Here is a 26,981-nt window from a genome sequence, read left to right as displayed (position 1 = left end):
GTTTAACAAGCTGCACTTTGAGATATTGAAGTTCATTGGCCATTTCACTGATCTTGTGAACAATTTGAGCTTCCTGTAGTATCTTAGTGTCTTCCCCTGACCTAATTTGGTATCTTATTTTAGGGGGTGAGTGGAGAATGGTTGTGTATGGATGATGCTGTGATGCATGGGGGGGGGTGAGGGGTGAGAGAGTGTGTGTAAAAAATAAATTGACACAGCCTGAAGGGATTTCTCCATTTCTGCATGAGGGGATGGAGGTGTGGGGGGGGGGGTCACCAATTTAATAAAGCGGCCTTGCTGTGCATGTGCTGTGTCTTGCAACACTGCTTTTGATCAAGGGCAGTGGGAAAGATCCAGAGATGACCTGTCATCCAGGAAGGAGGGAAATGGATGGGAGTGGAGTATGTGGGAATGGAATGTGTGGGAGTGAATTTTATGGCTTTGTTTTTTGGCTACCTCCCTTGTAAGGGGGAAAAAGCCTTTGGTATTTGCATGTATGTATTTTAATGCCCACAAATGTACCAACATCACTATTAATCCCATTGTTCAAATAATTTATATACAGCATAAACAATAAGGGACCCAAGACCAAGCCCTGGGGAACCACTAGTAACACTCCCCAATTTGGATTTTACACCATTAATGGTAACCTGCTGTTTTCAGTCACTGATCCATACTCTAATCCATTCAAACACTTTTCCTCGTATGCCATGGGCTTTGACTTTATTTAGTAGTCTCTGGTGGGGTACATTGTCGAACACTTTTCTAAAGTCAAGGTAGATAACGGAAACTATCACCCACTTGTACATTTCTTGTTAGATCATCATTATTAGTTAAGAGTAAGTCCAGGGTATTGTCCATCCTTGTAGGATCAGTAATCATGTGTTTTAGGAAATTATCTTGTATCTCATCTAAAAAAATATTGTGCCACCAGATCTACCAAAATTTCCCAGTCACTGTTTCTACAGTTAAAATCTCCCATGATCACAACATTTTTGTACTGGGACACCCTGCAAATTTCTTGAAATGGATTCGGTCTCTTCCATGCTAAGGATAGGTGGTTTGTGTGGGACACCGATAATATGTTTCTCCTTCCTGCCTATAATCTCCTCCCTATTAACATCCATGCTCTCCTCTTAACCCATTCAACTCCGATGACAAGATTCTTGTCATTTGGTCAAATAAAACAAAAAATCATAAAACACCAAAATGTTTGATCAAATACCAGAAAAATATGATGTCAGTGTGAAGCGAGGACTGACGTCATATTTTTCTGGTGTTTGATCAAACATTTTGGTGTTTTATGATTTTTTGTTTTATTTGACCAAATGACAAGAATCTTGTCATCGGAGTTTAATGGGTTAATTGAGTTGTTGATAGTACAGTTAGCTGTGTTTTTAACAAAAAATGCTACCACTAAAAACATGCTCCTCTGAACCAGTGGTCTAAAACTACTATCACTAGATGAAGCAGATAAACAATCACTTTAGGACATAAACCAGATCCCTATATAGAGCAAACTTGAGTATGGATGTCGAGCCTACTCTTATGCTACACCCATGGCCTTTTTGATGCTAGAACCAATACACTTACTTGGCTTACACCCCTGCATAGGTGACTTTTGCAGTACTCTGCTGAAAAGCTTGTATGCAGAAAGTGCATCCTCCCCCCTTGATATCCACCACACTTTGACATGAATAAGATATCTCCACTGCATCAAGAGCACCCCTATCAGTCCAATTCCCCACACCATTGAAACCTGAGCTACCTATCAAGAATTCATCAAATATCCATATAATGCCCATCCACATGTAAAATAATGGCAAACTTGCTATCCACACTGGAAATTACTGCCAAAGTTCTTCTCACAACTATACCTAACTAAACCCCTTGGCTACTTGTTCCAATACACTCTTGCCTCACCTTAGCCATATTAACAAAAGATCAAGTGTCAGCTAAAGCCATCTGATGAGAATCTCCTACTTGTGTACTCATTTAACATAAATCAATATATACACCCATGATACCCATTTGAATCATGGAGTGGATTATGCAGCAGTGTCCCCAAGTACCAAAGGCATTTTCCTCCTTACAAGGGAGCTAACCAAAAAGAAAAAGGCATAAAAACCATTCCCACCCATTCCGTCCCAAATACACTCCATTCTCCTCCACCCTCTGCCCTCCCTCTTATCTTGGCACCTCCTGGATGACGGGTCATCTCTGCATCTTAACCACTGCCCTGGGTCAGAGGCAGTGTTGCAAGACACAGCACATCCACAGCAAGGCTGCTTCATTAAATTGGCAACCCCCCCCTCTCTGTCCCCTCATGCAGAAAAGGAGAAGACGGGGAGAAATCCCTTTGGGCTGCGTCAGATTTTTCTTACACATACTACCTCACCCCCTATCCCCCCACCCATTCCACCTCATGCATCACAACATCATCCATATACAACCATTCTCCATTCACCCCTATCTTCTGTCCTCTCCCATCCTTCCTCAACAGACATTCCCCTCTTCCCTAAAGTCCCTTTCACCCCATCCATCCATCTCATCCTAGGTTGCCCCCTCATGTTCACTTCCTCCACATCTGCCTTCCATACCTCTTTTACTAGTCTTTCTTCACTCATTCTTTCCATGTGTCCAAACCATCCTAATACTCTTTCATCCACCCTATCTCCCAACTCCCTTACCACCCCTGTTCTTCTCCTCACCTCCTCATTTTTCACTCTATCCAGCCTAGTAACCCCCATCATACTTCTCAGACACTTTATCTGAAACACATTCAAACTCCTTCTCTCTCCCTCTCTTATGTTCCATGTTTCTGCCCCGTACAGTGCTGTTGGCACAATCACTCCTTCATACAATCTCCTCTAAACATTCATTCCCAAATGTCTATTCCTCATTACACTTTTTAGTCCACCAAGGCATTTACTCACTTCTCTCAATTTACATTCTACCTCCACCTCCACTCCACCCTTTCCTGCCACATTCGCACCCAAGTATCTAAAACTATCCACTTCCTCCAGTCTTAATGCTCACTTCCAGTCTACTGCCACTTTCTCCCCTTGTATATCTCATCACCTTACTTTTACCCACATTTATCTTCAAATTTCTTCTTTCACACACTCTCCCAAACTCTGTCACCAACTTCCTCAATCCCTCCTCTGATCTTGCTACAAGCGTAGTGTCGTCCGCAAACAACAGCTGGCTCACCTCCCACTTTTCTCCATTTTCTTTAAACATCTCCAATCCCTGACCCACTACCCTTGCATTTACCTCTCGCACCACCCCATCCATGTATAAGTTGAACAGCCAGGGTGACATAACAAATCCCTGATGAAGTCACCCTGGTATATGTATATATGTCCCCAAGTGAATCAAGATTTGGATTTCTCCTCCCCATCACTTCAATCTTCACTGCTGAATTCATAGTCATCTTAACTGCCTTTTATATTACAACCCCCCCTATCCTATATGATCATATCAGATTCATAAAGTTTCCAACAAACAATCCCCACCCTAAAGTCCCACAACCCACTGGTCTGCAAAATCTATTTGTGGATCATCTAAACTTCATAACTAGTTCAAAACTATATCCTTCTGGTGGGTGCCATCTTGTGTAGGCTCTACCATTGAAGAAGCCGTTAAGGTAGCTCAAAAGGCAGTATCCACCTTTTTCTGTGCCTCCACTCTACTACCAGTGACAGACTAATACCCCATAATTTGAATAGTAATACTAAACATATGGTAAAGACCCTGGGAGGAACAGCCAGCACATTATCTAAAAATGATCAAACCCCACATACAGGGTGTTCAGAATAAATTTGACACTTTTTCGGAAAGAAAAGAAAAATGTCATATATTGGCCAAAAATTGATGTATTCTCAAAAATCAAAATGCATCTCTTAGAGGATCTTTTGCCAAATACAAATCACTCAAAGAAGCAGCCCTGAGCCTCCTCAGCCTCCAGGTGGGACCTGAACCTGCAGCATGCTGTCTTCATGGTGTCTTTCGAGAGATGCCTGAACACAAGTTTGATCCTGGCAATCAACTCGTCTTTGGTGTTGTAGGCGGTAAGATTGGTGTCTTTTTCAACTACGCCCCACACATAGTAGTCCATGGGGTTGCAATCAGGCAAGTTGGGGGGTCAGATGTTGGGACTGGTGAAGTCATAGAAGTTCTCAGACAGTCACTTCTGGGTTTTCCTGGAGGTGTGACACAGAGCTGAGTCCTGCTGCCACATGTATGATCTTCCTGCAGCCACCCTCTCCACCCAGCACTTGACAACAGTGGACAGCAACTCTATATAACCATTTGAAGTGAGTCTGAGTCCCTCTTCAAAGATGTGGGGTGGCATGACATAGCCTTCACTGGAAACACACCCAAAGACCATCACAGTTTGAGGGAACTTGGTCTTCATTAAGCATGGGACTTTGTGCTGACTGTAGGTTAGCCACCTGTTGTTTTGTGCATTGTGCAACTGGTCCTGGCAAAAGTTCTTGTCTGAGAAGAACCAGAGCATCCCTGGGTTGACTGGGTGTTTGACCTTGTTGAGGAGTTTCTTGGTTTTCGTAAGGTGGTTCTCTTGGGCCTTGACAGTGGGTAGTTGGCCCTTGCACCTCTTGTATGAGGAGTAGCGAAGATCCTTACATGATGGTAATAGGCGACTTCAATGCTAAAGTTGGAATGAAGATGGGAGACGAGTCGTGCATTGGGAAGTTTGGAGTAGGCAAAAGAAATGACAGAGGCGAGATGTTAGGAAAAGGCATATGACAGGTTAAACAGGAAGGCTTTGTCGGAGGTTTTGCAGATATATGGGATTAGGGGAAAGGTGTCAAGGGCATTCAAGAGTTTTTACAAGAGTAGTATAGCCTGTGTAGAATTTAAAACAGAGTGAGTGCTTTGAGGTAAAGGTAGTACTTCGTCAGGGATGTGTCATGTCACTGGCTGTTCAATGTGTACATGGATGGGGTTGGTGTGGGAGGTAAATGCAAGGGTAATGTGCAGAGAGCTGGAAATGGTTAAAGAAAATGTAGAAAAATGGTAGGTGAGCCAGTTGTTGTTTGGTGATGACACTGCATGTGGTAGGGTCAGAGGGGGGAATTAAGGGTGTTAGTGATGGAGTTTGGGAAGGTATGAGATAGAAAGTTGAATGTAAATGTAGGTAAAAGTAAGGTGATGAGATGTATAAGGGAAAAGGATGGCAGTGAGTTAGAAGTAAGCCTTAAAGGAAAGAGGCTGGAGGTACTTGGATTTGCATATGTTGGTGGATGGGAGTGGAATGGGTGGGGGTGGGTATATACCTTTTGACTTTGACTACCTCCTTGGTAAGGGGGAAGAAACCCTTGGTATATCAAACAACATGAAATAGTGAAACTGCATGAAAGAAATAATGAATATATAGGTGTAGAAATGGCTGAAATTATGATCAAACATTTTAAATCTGTATTCACAATTGAAAGTTCACAAAATTGGGAGGAAGGACAGAGAGTAAGATCCCCCCCAATGAAAGAAATAACAGTGACACAGAAAGAAATAAGGGACCAAATAAAAAACCTTGATGTCAGAAAGTCACATGGGCTGGATGGAATTGCAAATTGGATATTGAAAGAATGTATAGATGAACTAATGGACAAAATACACAAGATAATTGATTTCTTACTCAAAGAAGGGAGAGTTCTACAAGATTGAAAAAAATGCAAATATTGCACCAATATACAAAGGAGGGGACAAAGAAAATCCAACCAACTATAGACCAGTCTCCCCTACAAGTAAAACATACTAAATCCAAAAACAATTTGGATTTAGATGCAGATCATTGCCACAAACTTGATATACTTTTACTTGAGGCTAATAGAAATAATATAAGAAAGGGACAAATGGGCGGATTGTGCCTTCTTAGATTTACAAAAAGCATTCGACAAAGTACCACACAAAAAACTACTAAGAAAAATTGAAACAATAGGTAGAGTACAAGGGAAATTATTGGATTGGATGAAAGATTTCTTAAATGAGAAAAAAATTAGGGGTGGTACTTAGAGACAAGAACTCAACCTGGGAAGAAATGATCAGTGGAGTCCCACGAGGTTCTGTATTGGCTCTGATAATCTTAGCTATATATATAAATGACATGGTGTGGAATGTTATATGAACTTCTTTGCAGACGATGCGAAACTACTAAAGAGAGTAAGTACAGAGGAAGTTTGTAAATCACTACAAAAAGACCTGGACAAAGTCTGGGAATGGAGTCAGAAATGTGAAGTGAATTTCAACATCAAGAAATGTAGTATAATGGAATTTGGAAAAAGTAAAAATAGAATTTAGGGACAATATAAAATTGGTACAAAGGAACTAAAAAAAGTCAGCTCAGAAAGGGACCTAAGAGTAAGTATCAGCAAAGACATGGCACCAGACAAACATATCAACAAAATAGTCGGAGAAACTTTCAATTTACTAAGATCAATGAAAGTGGCTTTTGACTACTTGGATGAAGAAATGGTAAAGAAAATATTAGTTACATTGATAAGACCAAGATTGGAGTATACTGCAATACTATGGACACCCAGTACTAAAAAGAACATAAATTAGAAAGAATTCAAAGAGCAACGACAAAGATGGTGTCAACACTCTCCAAATTGACATATGAACAAAGATTGTCCAAATTGGAACTACCAATCCTGGAACAAATAAGAGAAAGAGGAGATCTACTGACCATCTACAGAATTATGAAAGGGATGGAAGTCTTTGATATAGATGATTTACTAAAGTAGGATAAAAGAAAAAGAAGAGGACATGGGAAAAAATAAAAAAGGATAGTTACAGGAAAGATCTGAAAAAGAATAGCTTTCTACACAGAGTGGTAGATATCTGGAATAAACTGAATGAGGAAACGGTGAATGCAAAAACTATACAAGAATTTAAGATCAAACTGGATTCTGAAAAATACAAAAGCAGGCCACTATGAGCATAGCTCTCTTCCTGTAAAATACAACTAGGTAAATACACATAAGGGCAAAATGCACACCTAGACCTAACATGCTTAAATCAATTGCAGGAACAATATTTGGACAAAATAAAGAAACTATTACATTAAAGAAACAATGAATATACTCAGTGATGAATTATGCAAGCCCTACTTGAGCCCCTAATCTCACTAAGACAATACTGCAACACCCTACAGACCATACAAAACAAACCCTAAAGACAATTACAGGTTACACAAATGTAACACCTACAGACCATCTACACCTTGAAATGAAAAGCCTCAAAGTCAAGGATTACCTTGACATGAGGCATACAAACATTTGCCACAGCCTCCGCAAACACAGCACACCCACTACACTACAAAACAGAACACTCACATATGCCAAGAAACATCAGAGCAACACCCAAATGCCTATATTACACACAAATACTCTCTTCTCTTCCTCCACAACCACCAGACACCACCCTTCAGGGGCATATCCATAATCATATTGTTCACTGCTCCATCAACAAACAGTAAATTGCTGCATGCCAGAGTCCTGATATCAAGTCCTCTGAATCCTCTCTCCAAAAGGAAAGAGTCCACCTGGCTGGACTGGTGTGGCCACCATCCAGCCCTTCTAAGCTACCAGAAGAGGCTGTACGACTACATCACAGATATCTGTCTAGTATGCAACACTTCACCCTATACATTATGGAAGACTGCATTGTACACAATTATGCTTAACAATAACACAATATACACTACATGGGATTTGTGGGAAAACCCTGTTTTAGTCATGGCATTCCTCAGAGAGGTAGGACTGCTCAACCAAGCAGTCTAGGAAACAAAAACAACAACCTTATCCTAGGTGGTGATTTCAATGCCAAGTTGCCAGCCTGGTATGTCAACAACTCAGATTGACTTGGTAACAGTTATGAACAACACACATAATCACACACACATATCCTATTAACCCCTCTACACCCTCTCCTCTACTGACATCACCCTCTGTTCACCTTCCAATCATCTTTGCCAAAACACGATACACCCCAGTTGGCCACAGAAAGATGTATACTAATTAAATAAAGAGCAAACTGGGAAACTTTCACTGAAGAGACAGAACAACACTTCGATACACTGAACAGTACATCAGTCACAGAAATAGACACTGCTGTGCACATTTTCAACACAACCATACAGAATGTAAACAAGAAATTTATCTTCAGAAGCAACAGAATGGCATAGTTGAGGGCAATTTAATTTAGTCACAAGTTTGGGCTGGCTACATGACATCACTGCATCCCTCCAATTTCCTGCTCACCCTGCAAGGACGCACTCAGTGTTGGCTTGGCCACTTTAGCAAGAGAATTTTGTTGTTGTGTTCTCCTGACTTGCACCATTTTGTGACTTTTTTTTTTTTTTTAAGTTATCCGTTACCGTTTGGGATTGGGGAGGAGGAGGTAGATTGGTAAGGATTTCAGATAGTGATTCTGAAGTCACATTTTCTGATGGGGTTGGGGCAGATATAGAGACCAAATTGTGGGCAGTGTACAAAGGAATGTGGGGTGTGGGTGGTAATGAAATACCTGGGTGAATCAGGATTCTTATTCCTTGTTTAGTTTGGATAAGAAGAGGGAGGTAAGTAAGAGGTATAACTCTTTAGATTGGGGAGTGTATGTATTTACCTAGTTGTATTTACCTAGTTGTATTTTACGGGACGGGAGCTATGCTCGTTGTGACCTGTTTTTGTATCTCTCCACATCCAGTTTATTTTTAAACTCGTGTATAGTTCTGGCATTTACTGTTTCACTGTTCAGCCCATTCCAGACATTGATCACTCTGTGCAGGAAACTGTTCTTTTTCAGGTCTCTTCTGTAACTGTCTTTCTTTAAGTTCTTTGCGTGTCCTCTTGTTTCTCTTTTGTCCCATTTTAATAGGTCATCTCTATCAATAATTTCCATCCCCTTCATAATTCTGAAAATGGTCAATAAGTCGCCTCTTTCCCTTCTCTGCTCTAATTTTGACAGTTGTAACTTTTCCAATCTTTGTTCATATGTCAAATTTGATAGTGTGGGTGCCATCTTTGTTGCCGCTCTTTGGATTCTTTCTAATTTCCTTGTGTTTTTCTTTGTGCTAGGTGCCCACATTGATATAGCATATTCTAATTTCAGTCTTATCAATGTAACAATTAATTTCTTAAGCAGATGCAGTTTGAATCGAATTGTTGGATAAAAAGAAGCAAAATTTTCTAATTTGAAATAAACCCTCAGGGATTTCATTTAGGACTGGTTGCATTAATGTCTGAGTTGATGGGATAAAATCATTCATGTAGTTGCGTGTTGGATGGAGGAATAGATCGTTGTTGGATGTATGGGTGTTTTCAGATCTTGTTCGCTTTTATGAAATTGGGTTACTGATTCTTTGCAAAAGGATGTATGCTGAAAGGGGTGTCCTTGTCATAGGTATTTTTGAGATTTAGGGGTTTGGAGAGTAAGGGGGGATGTTGATTCTAGAGACAAATTTGAGCTTAACTATTTCAAATGGGTTTGGGTAGTATTGGGAGGTTTAAGGGACTTAGTGTTTTTATTTTTATTTGTTTATCTGTTTGTGTAATTTATCTATTAATCTATTTATGAATCTATTCATTATTTTTTATCATTATTACATTTCTAATAATCTGGGGGATGGAATTGTTGTAGGATGGGGTCTATTTCAGCATGAACTTCAAGTTTTCTGAAAGTGTAAGGTCTAACTGTAAGGGAGGGGATGATTTGCTTCAAGTGTTTGGAGGTGGGTTTTTGTAGAGTTTTTGAGGTTACTGGTGTGGTAGTTTTAATGTAGAAGTACCTACCCACTTATTTATTTATTCATTTTTTTTCTGAAGAGCTGGGTCTTTTCTTAGAGTGACAAGAGGTATTTTGGGGATGATGTGGTAGGTGTGTGGGAGGGGAGGGGAGAGTGTAAGTTTGTTGTGGAGAGATGTGTTGGGCTGTTGGGAGTGGGAGGTCACACATGCGGTTCTTGTTTTATATTTGCGGTTTCTATTGGTGAGGTTTTGATTGTTGTTGTTGTTGTTGTCGTTCCCTAGACTGTCTGTCCGAGCAGTCCCGTCTCCCCAAGGAATGCCATAGCCGAAACTGGGTTTTCCCACAAATCCTTTATAGAGCGTATGTTGTGTTATTTGCGTGCATGATTGTGTATAATGCATTCTTCCATTATGTGTTGTATGGTATGGGGTGAGGTGTTACATCCTGGGCAGCTGTTCACAATGCGGTCATCCAGCCTCTTCTGGTAGCTTAGAAGTGCTGGGTGGTGACCGCACCGCAGTCTGGCCAAGTGGACTCTGTCTTTTCGTGGGAGAGAGGATTCAGAAGGGTGGATATCAGGGGGTCTGGCATGCAGCAGTGTGTTGTCTTTCAGTGTGTTAATGGAGCGGTGAGTGATATGATTATGAATATGTTTCCGGAGGCTGGTATTTGGTGGTTGTGGAGGAAGAGAAGAGAGTATCTGTGCGTGATAAAGGTCTTTGCGTGTTGATTTAATGTTTCTTGGTGTGTGTGGGTGTTCTGCTATGTAGTGTAGCGGGTGTAATGTGTTTGTGGTGGCTGCGGCAAGTGTTTGTGTGCCTCTCATGTCGAGGTGGTCCTTGATTTTGAGGACTTTTGTTTCATGGTGTAAATGGTCTGTAGGTGTTGTATTTGTGCAGCCTGTAATTGTTTTTAGGGCTTTGTTTTGTATGATTTGAAGGGTGTTGTGGTGTGTCTCACTGAGATTAGGAGCCCATGCAGGACTCGCATAATTCAACACTGAGCGTATGCATTGTTTGTATATTGTTATGTTAGTTTCTTTGTTTTGTCCAAATGTTGTTCCAGTGATTGACTTAAGTGCGTTACGTCTGGGTGTGCATTTGTTTTTTATGTTTGTGATGTGTTGTTTGAAAGACATGGATGTATCGTATGTTACACCAAGAATTTTCGGTGTATTTGTGTGTGGTATTAGAGTGTTGTTGATGTAGAGATGAGGTATGTATTTGTGTTCTTTTGTCCAGTTTGTGAGAAGTGTTGCTGTAGATTTGGTTGGAGCTATTTTGAGTCCGTTTGTGATGAACCATGTGTTGAGTGTGTCAAGGTATGGCTGGATTATTTCTGCAGCTTTGTCTGTGTTACGATGTGTGCATGTGATTGTTATGTCGTCTGCGTAGGAAGAGATTTGTATTTCTGAGGTGTCTGGCGTGGGTAAGTCATGCATGTATAGATTAAATAGTGTGGGGGATAGAACTGAGCCCTGTGGTACTCCGTTCTTAATGTTTCTGATGTGCGATGATTGGCCATTATATGACACGTAAGCATTCCTACCTGCCAGATAATTGGCAGGAATATTTGGTCGGAGGAGGGGTCGTGTGGCGTATTGCAGTACTTCAACACACTTGGTTCCATATACGGCCATCATGGGTCTTACTCGGTTACATGATTTTTGGAAGCTGATATGCTCTAAGTCTCAAAGGCAGGGACTTTCTTATTCATAGCTGTGTATCTTGCACTGTGAAGAGGAATTTGGGTCATTTTGACTACATTTAGGTCAGTGTGCAGGGAAAACTATGTCCAGAGGCCAAACAGCACATGGTACCTTCTGGACTGCGACATTATTGCTTGATGTGCCCAAAGTGCTAGTACTTGAAACAGTGGTGTAAGTAGTATCTCATTATCTTATATCTCAGGTAACTCGTATATGTAGTCCAGTCAAAATACGGTTTGACCCTGAACAAATTCCAAGAAAGCGTTTTATGATTTTTTTTATTACTATTATTTGTGGGGAACAACATACTAAAAGTTTACCAAAAATTGATCACCACAAAGGTCCTAACTATGACGTCATAAAACGATGACAGCCATCGCACTAAAAGTAACCAATATTTCCATATTTCAAAGCTGCAGCTGTTGCTTACAGAAGAGTTTGCATTTTTTATACTATATATTTTGATATAACAATTTTTATACAAACTTTTATACTAACTACATGGACAGGCGAGGTCATGACGTCATCAATGACGTCATGACATACATGTACATTTCTAAAGATTATAGAATACACAGTGCATTTTAAGACATACCTCATCACTGAATAACCGTGTCAGTTCAATAGTCACTATTTTCATCATCAGACACTGCTTCCTCACTCATATTGTCACTGCCCTTCTTGACATGGTCCGCATACCCGTGAACAGATAAAGTCCGTGTCTTTTGGAAGTGCACCGAAGTGTACTACAACCATCAGAACAGTTGCAGTGAATTATTTTCAGAAGTGTTTCTGGCGCAGGTGAAGTATCCATCATCACTGGAACTAGACTGTTGTTCTGCAATTCCCATCCCCATTCAGTAGTGTCCATGGCCTCACCATTGTCCATCCAAAGCATCATTTGGAGGTAACTCCGAAGGGCATGATACTTCGTTGCAGAGGAGGTCGGTGGCAGTCGTTCAGGTGTAACAAAGCTTTTGGCTGAACCAACTTTTTGGCAGAGACTAGAATACCTCATTGCAGACAGATTGTCTCCAGGTTTGCCCCCGAACAATGCCACCATCGCTTTACACCCAGCGTCTTCAATCTCAGCTATGTTTTTCTTAGGTGTGGAAAACATCTTAGCACAGCTCTTTAAGACAGAGTCTCCCTTCAAAACCTTGTGTAGAGCGGATTTTTTTCAGATTCCAAAAACCGCGGAAGTGGTATCGCATCCTGTGAATGCATGCAGGAACAGAAGACTGCTGCAGACATCGTATCCAAGCAACTTCTTCATAACCTTAATGTCGTATACTGTTGCAGGACTCCCTTTATCCGAGTAGAAATAAAGCTTGTTGTCATCGCTGGTTGACGCGTGATGAAGTAACAACACCAATAGATCTGTATCTTCGCCAATGACACAAGTACTTTTGTTGGATGACATTGACACTGCTGCCTTAACAATCTCCACATCTGCATCCCCCTTTGATTGTATTACGTGGCAACCTCAGTCCTTCATGCGTTGTGAAATGAGATTGATAAGAGACTGTTTGTTTTCCACATTCGAAAGGAAATCATCTTTTTTTCCGACAAATTTCGTTCCTTCAGCAATGTTCACTTTGTTACTTGTTCGATTTTGGCGGCGTCTCTGATGGGTAATGTCCTTAGTGTTTGGTCCTCCAATGTAACCATTAAATACTATCGTAGCCTTACCATAGTGCTTTACTGTGAAAATGCATAGTCGTCAGCGATTGAACAATATGTCTTTCCTTCTGATCACTTCAGTCGATGGAGAAGAGAACCTCCGTCAAGAACGTTATGTTCCACTTCTGGTACATCCTTGAGTACTGCGTCATCTGAACTCTGTTCTTTTATAGCAGCCATTAAATACTATCGTAGCCTTACCATAGTGCTTTACTGTGAAAATGCATAGTCGTCAGCGATTGAACAATATGTCTTTCCTTCTGATCACTTCAGTCGATGGAGAAGAGAACCTCCGTCAAGAACGTTATGTTCCACTTCTGGTACATCCTTGAGTACTGCGTCATCTGAACTCTGTTCTTTTATAGCAGCCATCAGTTGTGCTTTGTTTGGTTTGCGTAACAGATGTTTTGCTTCAAAGTGGGATGGTGGGTATGGTGAAAGTTCATAGGCCATCACCTCATCAAGGGAAAGATCAGCAGTTTGAGACACCAAAAGAAACCTTTGGAACAAAAGAGCGGGGTCTATTGTTTTGTCCTTAGCAACGTCAACTGCCACACTAGATGCAGGGTCTTGGCTTTCATAGACCGCTTGTACAAAACGGAAAACAGTGATTGACCCTCCATTGTTGCCACTATTTCTCTGCCAATGGTAAACAGGTCATGGACATTCACATCCTTATTTGCATTGACACCGGTGATAATGTTGCGAAGAGACACTTCATCAGAGAAAGGTGAAAAGGTCTTGAGTTTATTTGCAATTTTCTCCAGGTCTTCACGATCTCTTCTCGTCCTTGACGCTCTTGCCTCCTTGTGTTGTTCACTGGTGACAAAGCTCTGGCGAGTGAAACCCTGCATTGCATCACTGTAGGAAGAGGACACTGGCACAGAGTCCACACGGCCCTCTGATGTTCGGACATTTCACTTCCTCTGGTGAGTCCTCCTGCAGTTTTTAAGGAGCGCATCAGAGCTTGCTCGATGACTAGATCGCAACCCAGGCCTGCCTAGTACTGATCAGTACGCCTTACAACATGCAAGCCATTCATAAATCTATGGAACACTGATTGCATATCATGTTCTAGAGTGGTCATTGACTGGAGGTAAAGGTAGGCGGACTTCACATAGTTCCCATGCCCAGCAGCTGCAAAAATGGGCAAACATTCGGCTACAGCATGAAGGTGCATCAGCCAGGATCCTGTACGATCGGCCTCGATACGCTCCCTTGCAATTCCTACCATCTATTGGTAATTCAGCCATTGTTTACCGGTGCGAGAGTGAGCGGATAATTCATTTCTTTTGGTGGACAAGAGGTGGACAATTTCACCAAGGCAGGTAGAAGTAATGACCGAATTCAAGTCACTGTCCCCTGTCAGTGTCCGAGCATACAACTGCTCAAGTTCTTGCAACAGGTCTGCAAAACCGGGATGGTCGCAAAGTACTTTGTCTGCAACTTGTGTAAAACACTGATCAAGGAGGAGATGGCCACGAACTGCACGCTGAACTGCCTTTCCAGTCATGATGTGTTGCACAGCATTGTCACCGTAAATTGTTCCCAAGATCTCTTTGATTCCACTCCCATCCAACAACGTTCCTATGGCACCCATAAGATTCATCAATGTGTGGAAGCTCCCGAGCATCAGGACAACATCTTGAACCGGACTGTCTTCAGGCACCTCGTGTTTGATTTCTGACGCTTTCCAGTAGAGTGGCTGATCGAATGTAACAACTGCAGCGGACCGGTGTTTATCAGCAAGGTTGCACAGATACTCAAGAGTGGAGAAAATGCATGACTTGTCTCCGGAATACATGTCAATAATGGGCAGGAAGATTACCGAAGACGACCCCGGATGATCACAGTCTTTATGTAGCATGTGCATCATTCCATTCCAGCTCGGTGCAGGTATTATCGAACTTATTATTATTTTCATATTGAGGATAGATGTGATAGGGTTAGTCAAGCTGGTCGGTGGGAATGGCAAAATATGATAGACGCTGAAAGGCGAGTCGCCTTATATACAAAAATATGACAGACACTGAAATGCGAGTCGCCTCATTTTATAGCTTTGGCGGCCATATTCTTTGACGTCACATTTGGACCCTTTGTGGTAATCCTGTTTGAGTAAACTTTTAGTATGTTTTTCCCAACATGTAATACTACCAAAAAAGCAATAAAACGCTTGGAATTTGTTCAGGGTAAAGTTGTTTTTTTCTCGTATTTTGACTAGACTAATGGATGAGCTGGGAGCTGCTGTCGATCAAAAGTAATTAATTAGCATTCTGGGGAGTAAGGTCTCGCACAGTTTACGATAAACCCTCACTATACTGAAATTCATTATACCTAATTTTGGCTGTATCGACCCTATAGTCCATGTCCTCCAAGGAGTCTGTTCAGGTTGTGATTCAATACTAGCCATTCTGCCAAATCAACACCAGTACTTGCCTCTCTTATTTTTTTTTTTTTTTATATAATAAAGGAACCTGTATAGTACAATGTGCATCACTTTTTAGGATCATAGCAACGATTTGAATAAATTCTTTGACATGTGCCAGTGCTTTTTCTCCACAGGTGAGACAGGTGGGATGGGGTGGGTAATCATTATTATCCTAAAATGTGATGCTCATTGTACTATTCAGCTTACTTTACTATAATATATATATATATATATATATATATATATATATATAAATATATATATATGTATATATATATCTATATATATATTTGTTCGAATACGACAGCATTCTGGAAGTTGTTAATTTTCTTTCTTGTGTTTTCTATTTTTCTAATTATATTCTTCCCTTGGATAGGATGGGCATAAACCAATTCCTTATAATTCTCCATTTCATTACATGAATTATAAGGAATTTGTTTATGCCCACCCTATCCAAGGGAAGAATATAATTAGAAAAATAGAAAACACAAGAAAGAAAATTAACAACTTCCAGAATGCTGTCGTATTCAGTCAAACATGTTTAAAAGAGAACCTGCTCCCAAAATACACCAATATATATATATATATATATATATATATATATACATGATTTCAAGAAATCTACAGCGACAATGGCGTTGTTGAGTTTATATTGGAGCTTTAATTTCTCTCGTGCAACACGTTTCTGTGGTGGTTCCAAATAGTTGAGAAGGTGTCCAAAAGACATTGGGTGCGGTTTTCTCTTTTTTAATTCTCCTATACGTATTTCGACCTTACTCGGTCATCCTCAGGGAGGGAGTAACAATAGTTGGTGATTACAGGGGTTTAAATACAGGCCGTATATTGGCCGAACACTGGGAGAGGTCATTTCAAGTAGCCGTGATCCGTAGCGCTGCGTACGTGGAAGTAGCAACTTCCTTGTGGATTGTGGAAAGGGGTGTTATTGTTTGTGTTATGTGCGTCTACTGCTTGGGAGTGTGGTTGTGGGCATGAGTTGTATGTTAATGGAAGGTTTCTCGATGTATATGTTCACTGCTTCGGCCATCTTAAGGCGAAGGGGGTCGTGGGCTTTGTAGATTATTTTAGTGTTTTCGTTTAGTGTTTGTCTGGTGATGGTGGTTTTGTGTTCTTTTGTCATATGTGTTTTGATGGCGCCATTCTGGAGGTGGTATGAGAGTCTTTTGGAGAGGGTCATAGAAGTCATGCCAATGTATGAGGAGGTGCGGTGCTGACAATCACCGACAGGGCAATCAAACTTATACACGACGTTGACTTCTTGTAGAGGAGGGTTGGGGGGCTGGCTGTTGTTCTTAATAACCAGGGTGTGTGTTTTGGAGGTTTTGTAGTATACGATTAGGCGTATCTTAGTGTCTGGGTTGTTGGGTCGAATGTTACGTGTGATAATATTTTGAAGTGTTCTTTCGTCTTCTTTGTAGCCGGTGTTCATATGTAAAAGAGACTATTGACTTCATCTGCCAGAGTATCTACCACAAGCCCAACTCAACACCCCTCGCCGTCCCTGAAGCAATCCTCCGAGAACTCCTTGAAATCTGCACGATGGAAGCTCCCTTCTACGGTCCAGATGGGAAAATGCGCATACAGGTAGACGGCGTGGCAATGGGATCCCCCCTTGGACCACTCTTCGCCAACTTCTATATGGGATCCATCGAAGAGAAAGTCTTCAACGACCATCCTGACATGCAGCCCTGTATCTACGCCCGGTATGTTGACGACATTTTTATTAGCGCAAAAGATTCCCAATCTGTAACTCAACTCTCACACACATTCAAGAAACATTCAACCCTCAATTACACCTATGAACACCAACGCAACGATGGCACCCTCCCATTCTTAGATATACTAGTAGGCACAGCCTCAGATCGATTCACGACTGAAGTCTACGTCAAAGACACTAACCTCGGTTTCTGTCTTAACGGCAGTAGCGAATGTCCAGAACGCTACAAACAAAGCGTGATCCGATCACTAGTGAACCGAGCCTTCTCCCACAGCAGTACATGGAAAACCACGAACAACGAACTCCAACGTATAACAACACTACTTGTCAACAACGGCTATCCACAACACTCCATCGAATCCATTATCAAAAACAAGATGAACTCCTTTACCGGCCAACCAACACCCACAAACACCAATATACCAACACTGGACCTGTACTACAAAGGACATATGAACACCGGCTACAAAGAAGACGAAAGAACACTTCAAAATATTATCACACGTAACATTCGACCCAACAACCCAGACACTAAGATACGCCTAATCGTATACTACAAAACCTCCAAAACACACACCCTGGTTATTAAGAACAACAGCCAGCCCCCCAACCCTCCTCTACAAGAAGTCAACGTCGTGTATAAGTTTGATTGCCCTGTCGGTGATTGTCAGCACCGCACCTCCTCATACATTGGCATGACCTCTATGACCCTCTCCAAAAGACTCTCATACCACCTCCAGAATGGCGCCATCAAAACACATATGACAAAAGAACACAAAACCATCACCAGACAAACACTAAACGAAAACACTAAAATAATCTACAAAGCCCACGACCCCCTTCGCCTTAAGATGGCCGAAGCAGTGAACATATACATCGAGAAACCTTCCATTAACATACAACTCATGCCCACAACCACACTCCCAAGCAGTAGACGCACATAACACAAACAATAACACCCCTTTCCACAATCCACAAGGAAGTTGCTACTTCCACGTACGCAGCGCTACGGATCACGGCTACTTGAAATGACCTCTCCCAGTGTTCGGCCAATATACCCCTGTAATCACCAACTATTGTTACTCCCTCCCTGAGGATGACCGAGTAAGGTCGAAATACGTATAGGAGAATTAAAAAAGAGAAAACCGCACCCAATGTCTTTTGGACACCTTCTCAACTATTTGGAACCACCACAGAAACGTGTTGCACGAGAGAAATTAAAGCTCCAATATAAACTCAACAACGCCATTGTCGCTGTAGATTTCTTGAAATCATGTATACAACATGGCCTCCTACCAATATATATATATATATATATATATATATATATATATATATATATAAGTATATGTATATATATATATATAACATCACATAGATGGGAAATAAGAGAGACATGTAGTAAGGTTGAGGTTAAGTGCTACTAGTGGAGTTCCCCAGCACTCGGTTTAGGGTCCCTTATTGTTCATTATGTATATAAATGATTTAGACAATGGGATTATAAGTGATGTTACTAAGTTTGCAGACAACAATAGAATAGGATGCCAAACTCTATTTGGTGTTAAAACCATTCTTGACTATGCGGTACAATTTTGGTCTCCATCCCATAGAATGGATATTAATTCACTAGAATCAGTAGAGGAGAATTACCAAAAAGATACATGGGCTTGTAGATTTGTAGTTATTTATCTACATTGGTTGTTAGTGAGACAAACGAGGTGAAGGGTTCGCTTTAATCTCAGTCTTCTCTCCTCTACAATCATGGAACAACCTCCAAGTAAAACTTGGAGAGTTGCCAAATTTTACTTACAAGGATAAGTTGGTTGTTGCCATTACATAACTAAAAAATTAATGTATTTTTTCTATATCTACAATTTACAATGCATGGGCTGAGCCTGGGCTCTCAGTATCCATGCATGGGATATTTATCTAAAATTTACAAAAGATAGAGAACATAAAAGAAATATGAGATAAAAAAAATGTTGACACATATTGATCTGGTAGGATGGGAATGACAAAGGAGAAGTGTCAATTGTTTCACCGTGTGTATGGGTGTAGTCCGAAGCGCCTGGCTTCTTTGGTCACTGTCAGATCCAATGACAATGGAGGGTCCCTTGGGAGACAGATCCGAGCACAATAGAGGGTCCCTTGAGAGTTGTCTTAAGGTGTCAGTGTTCTCTCTCATTCTCCATGCGTGCGTGCACGCGTAGGCACGCTAGACATCTAAAGGACTGACTCTTCCTTTCAATCATCTTGCAACAGATTCTCAGTTCAGCTACCTCTCACTGCCCACAGTGAGGTTAGTGCTCAGGAAGATAAGAAGTAATATGAGGCCTTTGCAACCTTGGCATGAAGATAAATACACACAATATTGGAACAATGGTGGTATCGGGAATACTCATGATTAAGATCAAATTGACTTAATTGTATGAGCATGCAGAAGTAGATATTATTTCCATTCACCCAGGCAAAAATATGCATTTATGAAGTTGCTTGATTGCAAAGATTATAGCGGGGAAGGGGAACTGGAGGTTTTGGTGGAGAGAATTGGTAATGGTCCTCTATTGCAGGGGTAGTATGAGTTTGTGAAAGGATAGTCTCTATGTCGAAGCCACAGGGGACTCTTCTGATATGATTTTTGTGCATGACGGTCTGTAAAATCGCGCAACCTGACTGCTTTGACTTTGTTCTTTGACTCATGTCCAATGATACGATAGGGTCCAGAGAATTTAGGAGAGGGCTTAGAGGTTGGGGTGTGGTTAAGGATGTAAACAATGTCTTCAATTTCAGAGGTACAAGCTTTGGCTGATTTGTTATGCAGACGGACCATTTCGTCCTTAGATGAAGGGTATTGTGGGTTCTTTTGAAAATATTATTGAAATTTGTTACTTTGACCTTGACATAGTCATTGAAATTGTAAATTGGAGGTAATTCTGAAAGGGGAAGATATGGGAGCCTTTTGTCCTAGCCAAAGAAGACAAAATGAGGTGATTCCAATATTGACCTGTTAGTGGAACTATTTATGCAAGCTTGAATCATGGGGACATGTTCATCCCAAGAAGCGTGAAGATCAGAAGCAAGGTGTCTAAGAACATTGAGAATCTTTCTATTCTGGCATTCAACTAAACCATTTGAACTTGGGTGATAAACAGAAGTGTTGCATTTTTTATTTGAAAGTATAAATGTGTGAAAGAATCTATTGAATTCAGTCCCGTTGTCAGAAATCAGAGTTTTGGATGTAGTAAAGGGGCATATTAGTTTGTCAATAAGGGTCTTTGCTAGGTGTGCTGTTTTGTCTGGTAGGGGGGAAAGAATACAGAATCGTGAAAAATGGTTGACACAAAGGGGCATTGGTTTCCGCTGTGTGTAAGTGATAACTTAAGAAGATCAACAGCGACTGTGTCGAATTGTTTACAAGGGGTAGGGTAGGTAGAATTGGAACACGACCACTGATATGACCTTTGTGAGTCGCACAAGGGTAACAAGCATCAATGTGTGCTTGTATATCCTTCCTTATGGTTAACCAGAGGTAGTGCAATCTGGCTTGTGTAACTCATTTCTCCTTGCCAGGGTGTGCAGCAATAGGGGAATTATGTAGAAGTTGTAAATGTAGAACTTCTGGAATGAGGACCGCAGGGACTACAAGCTGGAACACTGACCGGTTGGATTCATGTTTGTTCGTTAGTGTTGTTTTATGATACAGTATGTCATCAACAAACATGTAATTGTCGAGATTGGCAGGAACATTTTCTGTGTCAGTTGTGCCTGCAGATTCGAGGAAGTATATGACACGTTTCAAAAGAGGGTCTGATCTCTGCGCTGCGGCGACATACGCTTGTGTAAGAGTACCTGAAATTGAATTTTGAGTGATGGTAACGATGTGGCGACTGAGAGCGTCTGCAACTAAGTTCGCTTTTCCATGAACAAAATGAGGAATCAGCGGGCAAGTTTTCCTGAAAGATTCTCTCCTTTGAAGGGGTGCTAGATTGGTTGATTGTCTGTGTAGATGTGTATGTCGTAACCAAGGATAATCTCTTTGAAACGTTTGAGTCCGTATATAACAGCTAAAACTTCTATGTGACTGAGTAATTTTGTTCGTGTTTGTTGAGTGTGCGGCTAGCATAGGTAGTTTTGTGCCGTGTTGTTGCATGAGGACTGTGCCAAGTCCAGTGTAGGACGCATCTGTGTATATTGTGAAAGAAAGCTTTTGGTTTGGAAAGACAAGGACAGGTGCCGTGGTCAAGGCTCTCTTTAAGTCATTCAAGGCTTTCTCTTGGTCAGGTGTCCAAATGAAGGGTGTGTCCTTCTTAAGTAGTGAAGTTAATGGTGCTGCTATACCAGCGTAACCTTGAATGTAACGTCTGTAAAATCCTGATAGACCAAGGAATGAACGTATGTGTTCAACAGAAGTAGGGCGTGGAAAATCAATGACTGCCTTGACCTTGTCCTGCGAGGTTAAAATTCCTTGTGAATTAAGGACATGTCCTAGGAAGTGTATTTCATTCTGAACGAAGGAGCACTTCTTAAGCTTCAGTTTGAGACCTGCTTTCGCTAGTCGTGAGAAGACAGTTTGAAGAGTGTTTAACGGATTTGGAAGCGATGACCTATAAAACCTGCAAGTACTGAGTGCATAAGTTGTGTGAACACTGAAGGAGCTGAAACGAGACCCATGGCTAGTCGTTTGAAGTGATAATGTCCTATGGGTTTGCTAAAGTCCGTCAGAGGCCTAGTCTCTGGAGCAAGGGGGATCTGAAAATATCCCGTCATAAGGTCGAAAGTCGTGAACACTATGTTGTTTTCACCGACGGAGTGCAATATGTCTTGTAAGACAGGGATGGGATGTCTATCTGGAATTATAAGCTTATTTAACTCTCTGAAACCTTCCAAAACTCTATCACTAACTCCCTTAATCCTTCTTCTGACCCTACCATAAGCGTAGTGTCGTTAGCAAACAATAACTGGCTCACCTCCCACTTTTCTCCATTTTCTTTTACCATCTCCAATCCCCGATCCATTACCCTCGCCTTTACATCCCATACCACCCCAGGCACATTGAACAGCCATGGTGACATGACACATCCCTGACACAGTCCCACCTTTACCTCATATCACTTACTCTTTCCATTTCCCATTCTAACACAGGCTCTACTATCGTAAAAACTCTTGACTGCCCTTAACAGCTTCCCCCCAATCCTATATATCTGCAATACCTCCTACAGTGCCTTTCTGTCTACCCTGTCATAAGTCGTTTCTAAATCCATAAAGGGAAAAACAACATTTTCCTAAAGCTTTCTCACATATCTACCTTAGTCCAAAATTCTGACCCACGCAACCCCTACCTTTCCTAAACTTGCATTGTTCCTCAACAATTACTCCCTTGGTTCCCCTCTTAATCCTCTGAATTGAAAACCTTCCATAAGTCTTCCCAACTATACTCAACAAAATGATCCCTTTGAAACTACTACAATCACATTTGTCCCCTTTTACCTTGTAAAGCAGAACTATTCAGGCACTCCCCAGTCTCCCGTCAGTCTACCCTCCCTTAGACACACATTAAACAACCTCACTAGCCAGTCCACTATTACTGTACTTCCCTTGTTCAGACAGTCAACATGACATCCATCTAACCCAAATGCCTTATCTGTTCTCATAATTTTCAGAGCTACTTGCACCTCAACTTTTCTTATTTCTCCTCCATTTTCCTCTCCCATGACTGTCATTTTCTTAACGCTTCCCACTGCTACCACCAATCCCCCCCTATCCTCCTCCACACTTAACAGCTCTAAAATACTCCGTCCATCTTCCCCTTAGCGCCTCCTTTTCCGTTAAGATCTGTCCACCTGTGCCTTTTACCTTTTCTTTACTTGACTGGCCTCCTCTTCTTCTCTTGATATCATTCTAAAACATTTTTTTATTTATTTCAAAATGTTCCGTCATATTCCTCCCCCATTTTACATCTGCTATTTTATTTGCCTCCTTTATCTTTTGTTTTGTTTCTCTCTTTTTTTCTTTATACCTCTCATATTTTTTTCTCATCATACTTTGCAACCAGTCCGCGAATACTCGCTTCTACTACCTTATTCACTTCATCATCTCACCACTCACTACCATTCATTCTATTCCCTCCCATCCTCCTTATTGCACATACCATCTTTGCACACCTTGTCACCCCCTCCTTGAAACACCCCTATTCCTCTTCCACACCTTTTTCTATTCTATCTTTCATCACCTCCCACACTTTTCTCAACTTCTCTTTGTATTCCTGCTCCTCTTCCTACTCATTTAAACAGTTTGCTCTAAGCACCCCTCTCTACCTTCCGCCCTTTTCTTCTCCACTTACCCTCCACTCTCAACTCCACCAAAAATAAATAAATAATCTCATGTTCCCTCTCTCTCATAAGAACATGGACATCCAGAACTCTTCCTACACACACACACACACACACACACACACACACACACACACACACACAAACACACACACACACACACACACACACACACACACACACACACACACACACACACACACACACACACACACACACACACACACACACACACACACACACACACACACACACACACACACACTTTCGTCGAATGGACGGCGAGAACTAGAGTTCCGAAGAAAAAGGAAAATCTACGTGGATCTCAATGTCCAGGAAGTGCCTTATGGTATAGTGGGGGGTGATAGAGAAGGAGAAAGGGAGGGATTATTGAGGGAAATGGAAGGAAATGAGGAAGAGGGGGACATGGTCCAGGAGGCCAGGCGTCTTGTAAACAAAAGGCGGACTGATGACGTTGACTTTGGTGATGACGGGATCAACAAAAATGATTAGAAGTATAGATAAGAGCAGCACAGTGGAAGGTGATGATAATAGTTTCCAGGGATTTAAAGAGGGTGGGGGGGATACCAACCTCCCCCGATTGGCAAGACTAGAGGAGAAATTTGATAAGATGACCGAGCATTGGGGAAACAGTCTCGGTAATGTAGCCAAGATTGCACAGAGTTGAAAGATTGGAAGAACTAGAGAAGGCGAACAAAAACTTAACTAATGAAATAGAAGAATTAAAAAGACAGTGAAAAGAAGTTAAAAAAGAGAATGAGGAATTAAAGAGGAATAATAAAGACAATAAAGAGGCCATAGCAACGGAAGCACAGGGCTGAAAAAAAATCAAGGAAAACAGTAAAGTTGCATTTACTGACATAATTAAACCACACATGAAAGAACAAACTGAAGACTCAGTTATTAAAGTGATGAGACAGAAGGAGAATATAGTAAGAAACCTAGCAGATAAAAATAAATGTATAATTATACTAGGAATGGAAGAGAATTTTAACCAAAATAGAACCACAAGAATTAAAGAGGAAAAAGAAAAAGTAAACAGTTTACTAGAATTAGTTCAGGAAGATGAACCTGAAATCATGAAACAAACTGAAGAGATGTTTAGACTCGGAAAATATAGTATAGATAAGACCAGACCAATTAAGATTAAATTCAGGTCACAAACAACAGCAGAGAATATCTTAGCAAAAACAGGGAAGCTAGTAGCAAGTGAACAATATAAAAAGGTATGGATAAAAAGAGAAATGAATAAAGAGGAAAGAGAGGAAGAAAAAAAAGGCGAGAAGCTAAAGAAAAAAAAACGAGAACAGAACGGAGTCAGAAAAAGAAGAATTCTACTGGAGAGTAGTGAATATGAAAGTGAGGAAATGGACCATAACAGAGAGAAACAGAAAATGCAATGGAAATAACAGAAAGTTAAGAGTGTCCTACACAAATATAGATAGATTAATAACAGGACCGAATGAACTGAACGAGTATCTGAAGGAAAAAGAACCGGACATAATGGGAATTGTAGAGACAAAATTAAAAGGTCCACTACCACCCAACAGCATAGGACACAATACATATAATTATTGGATTAGAAACAGAGAGATAAAACAAGGGGGTGGAGTTATGTTCCTGACTAAGAAGGATATAAAGGTGAAGAGTGTCACATATGGAAAGAATAGAGTAGAGATGATTATGATAGAAGTAGAAGACAGAGATAAGAAGAGCAGAAATTTTGTAATAAACTACGTGCCCCCAAAAACAGCCTCGTGGGAAGAGAGTGAACATAAAAGTATGTTAGAAGACACAAGAATAACATTAAACAAGATAATGGAAGATGGAGGAAGAATAGTTATGCTGGGCGACTTTAATTGCAAAGAAGTCTGCTGGGAAGAGATGACAGTAAAGGGTGGAGACGACTCATGGGGAAATGTTCTACTTGAGATGATTATTGACCACACAATGACACAATGGATTCAAGAGAACACTAGGTATAGAAATGAAGAACCATCGAGACTAGACCTAATAATCACATCAGAACCTGAAATAGTGGAAAAGATAGAATACCAGGCACCAATAGGTAAAAACGACCACATATTGATAGAACTAGAACTAAACTAAATGAAAAAAAAATACATGAAAAGAAATGAACAATATAGAAAAGGAAGATTTATGTATGAAAAAACAAATTTAGATAAAATAAGAAAATTCTATCAAAATGAAAACTGAGAAAGAATACACAAAGAAGATACAACAGTTGAAGAGAAATGGAATATTTTGACAAAAATCTAAAAAAAAAAAAAAAAAAAAAGGAGTGGAAAAGTATGTCCCAAGACAAAAACAAGAAAAAGAATATGTAAAGTGCTGGTACAACAAAAGTTGTAGGGAGTTAAAAGACAAAAGAGACAAAGCTTGGACCAAATGGAAGAAACACAAAAGACCTGAAAAATGGAAAATATATTCTTGTTATAGAAATGAATATGTACAAGCGTGCAGAGAGGAAAAGAGAAAATATGAAAAATATGTCACAGAAAAATGTAAAGATCAACCAAAACTATTCTACAGATTTGTAAACAATAAACTGAAAAACAAACAAGATTTGGAGACATTAAGACAAGGAGGAGTTGAATACACAGAGGAAATAGAAATGACGGAAATTATGAACAAGCATTTTAAATCAGTATTTACAAGGGAGAACATACAACCTGAAGAGATCGAATGGAAAGAGAAAGTCCCCCCTATGGAAGAAATAGAAGTAACAAAGAATGAAATAATGAAACACTTGAGTAATTTTGATGTCAGAAAATCACCTGGACCAGATGAAATAGCAAACTGGATTTTGAAAGAATGCAGGAATGAACTGGCAGACAAAATACATAGAATAATAAATAGTTCCTTGAAAGAAGGAAAAGTTCCAGAAGATTGGAAAAAAAGCAAATATAGTACCTATATATAAAGGAGGAAATAAAGAAGACCCTATCAACTATAGACCACACACACACACACACACACACACACACACACACACACACACACACACACACACACACACATGCACATGCACACACATACACACACACACACACACACACACACACACATGCACACACACACACACACACACAAACACACACACATGCACAAACACATAACTCTCGTCCCCTGAAATACAACTAGGGAAATACACACACAAGCGGTATAACCCAAGCCGGAACAATACATGAAAATAAAGCCAACTGTGATCATTATAATTAGAGAATAAGGGAATAAAGGCCAAGTTGGAACCACATGCGAATTTGTACCCAGGTGTGATAA

The 26,981-nt window shown here is 40.7% G+C and overlaps 1 protein-coding gene across 1 annotated transcript; it reads right to left on the bottom strand.

The window, feature by feature from the left end:
- Positions 1 to 11,441: 11,441 nt before the first annotated feature.
- Positions 11,442 to 15,715, bottom strand: LOC143038235 (uncharacterized). The gene is made up of 2 exons (XM_076207245.1): positions 14,889 to 15,715; positions 11,442 to 12,641 (listed from the first exon to the last, which is right to left on the bottom strand). Exons 1-2 carry the CDS (start codon positions 15,087 to 15,089, stop codon positions 12,144 to 12,146), a joined length of 699 nt encoding a protein of 232 aa, XP_076063360.1. The 5' UTR covers positions 15,090 to 15,715; the 3' UTR covers positions 11,442 to 12,143.
- Positions 15,716 to 26,981: the final 11,266 nt, after the last annotated feature.

Source organism: Oratosquilla oratoria, chromosome 24 (assembly GCF_046742065.1).
Source record: "Oratosquilla oratoria isolate Oo_2021 chromosome 24, ASM4674206v1, whole genome shotgun sequence".
NCBI lineage: Eukaryota > Metazoa > Arthropoda > Malacostraca > Stomatopoda > Squillidae > Oratosquilla > Oratosquilla oratoria.
The sequence above is the reverse complement of the archived record's forward strand: the minus strand, read 5'-3'. Positions and strand labels throughout refer to the sequence as shown.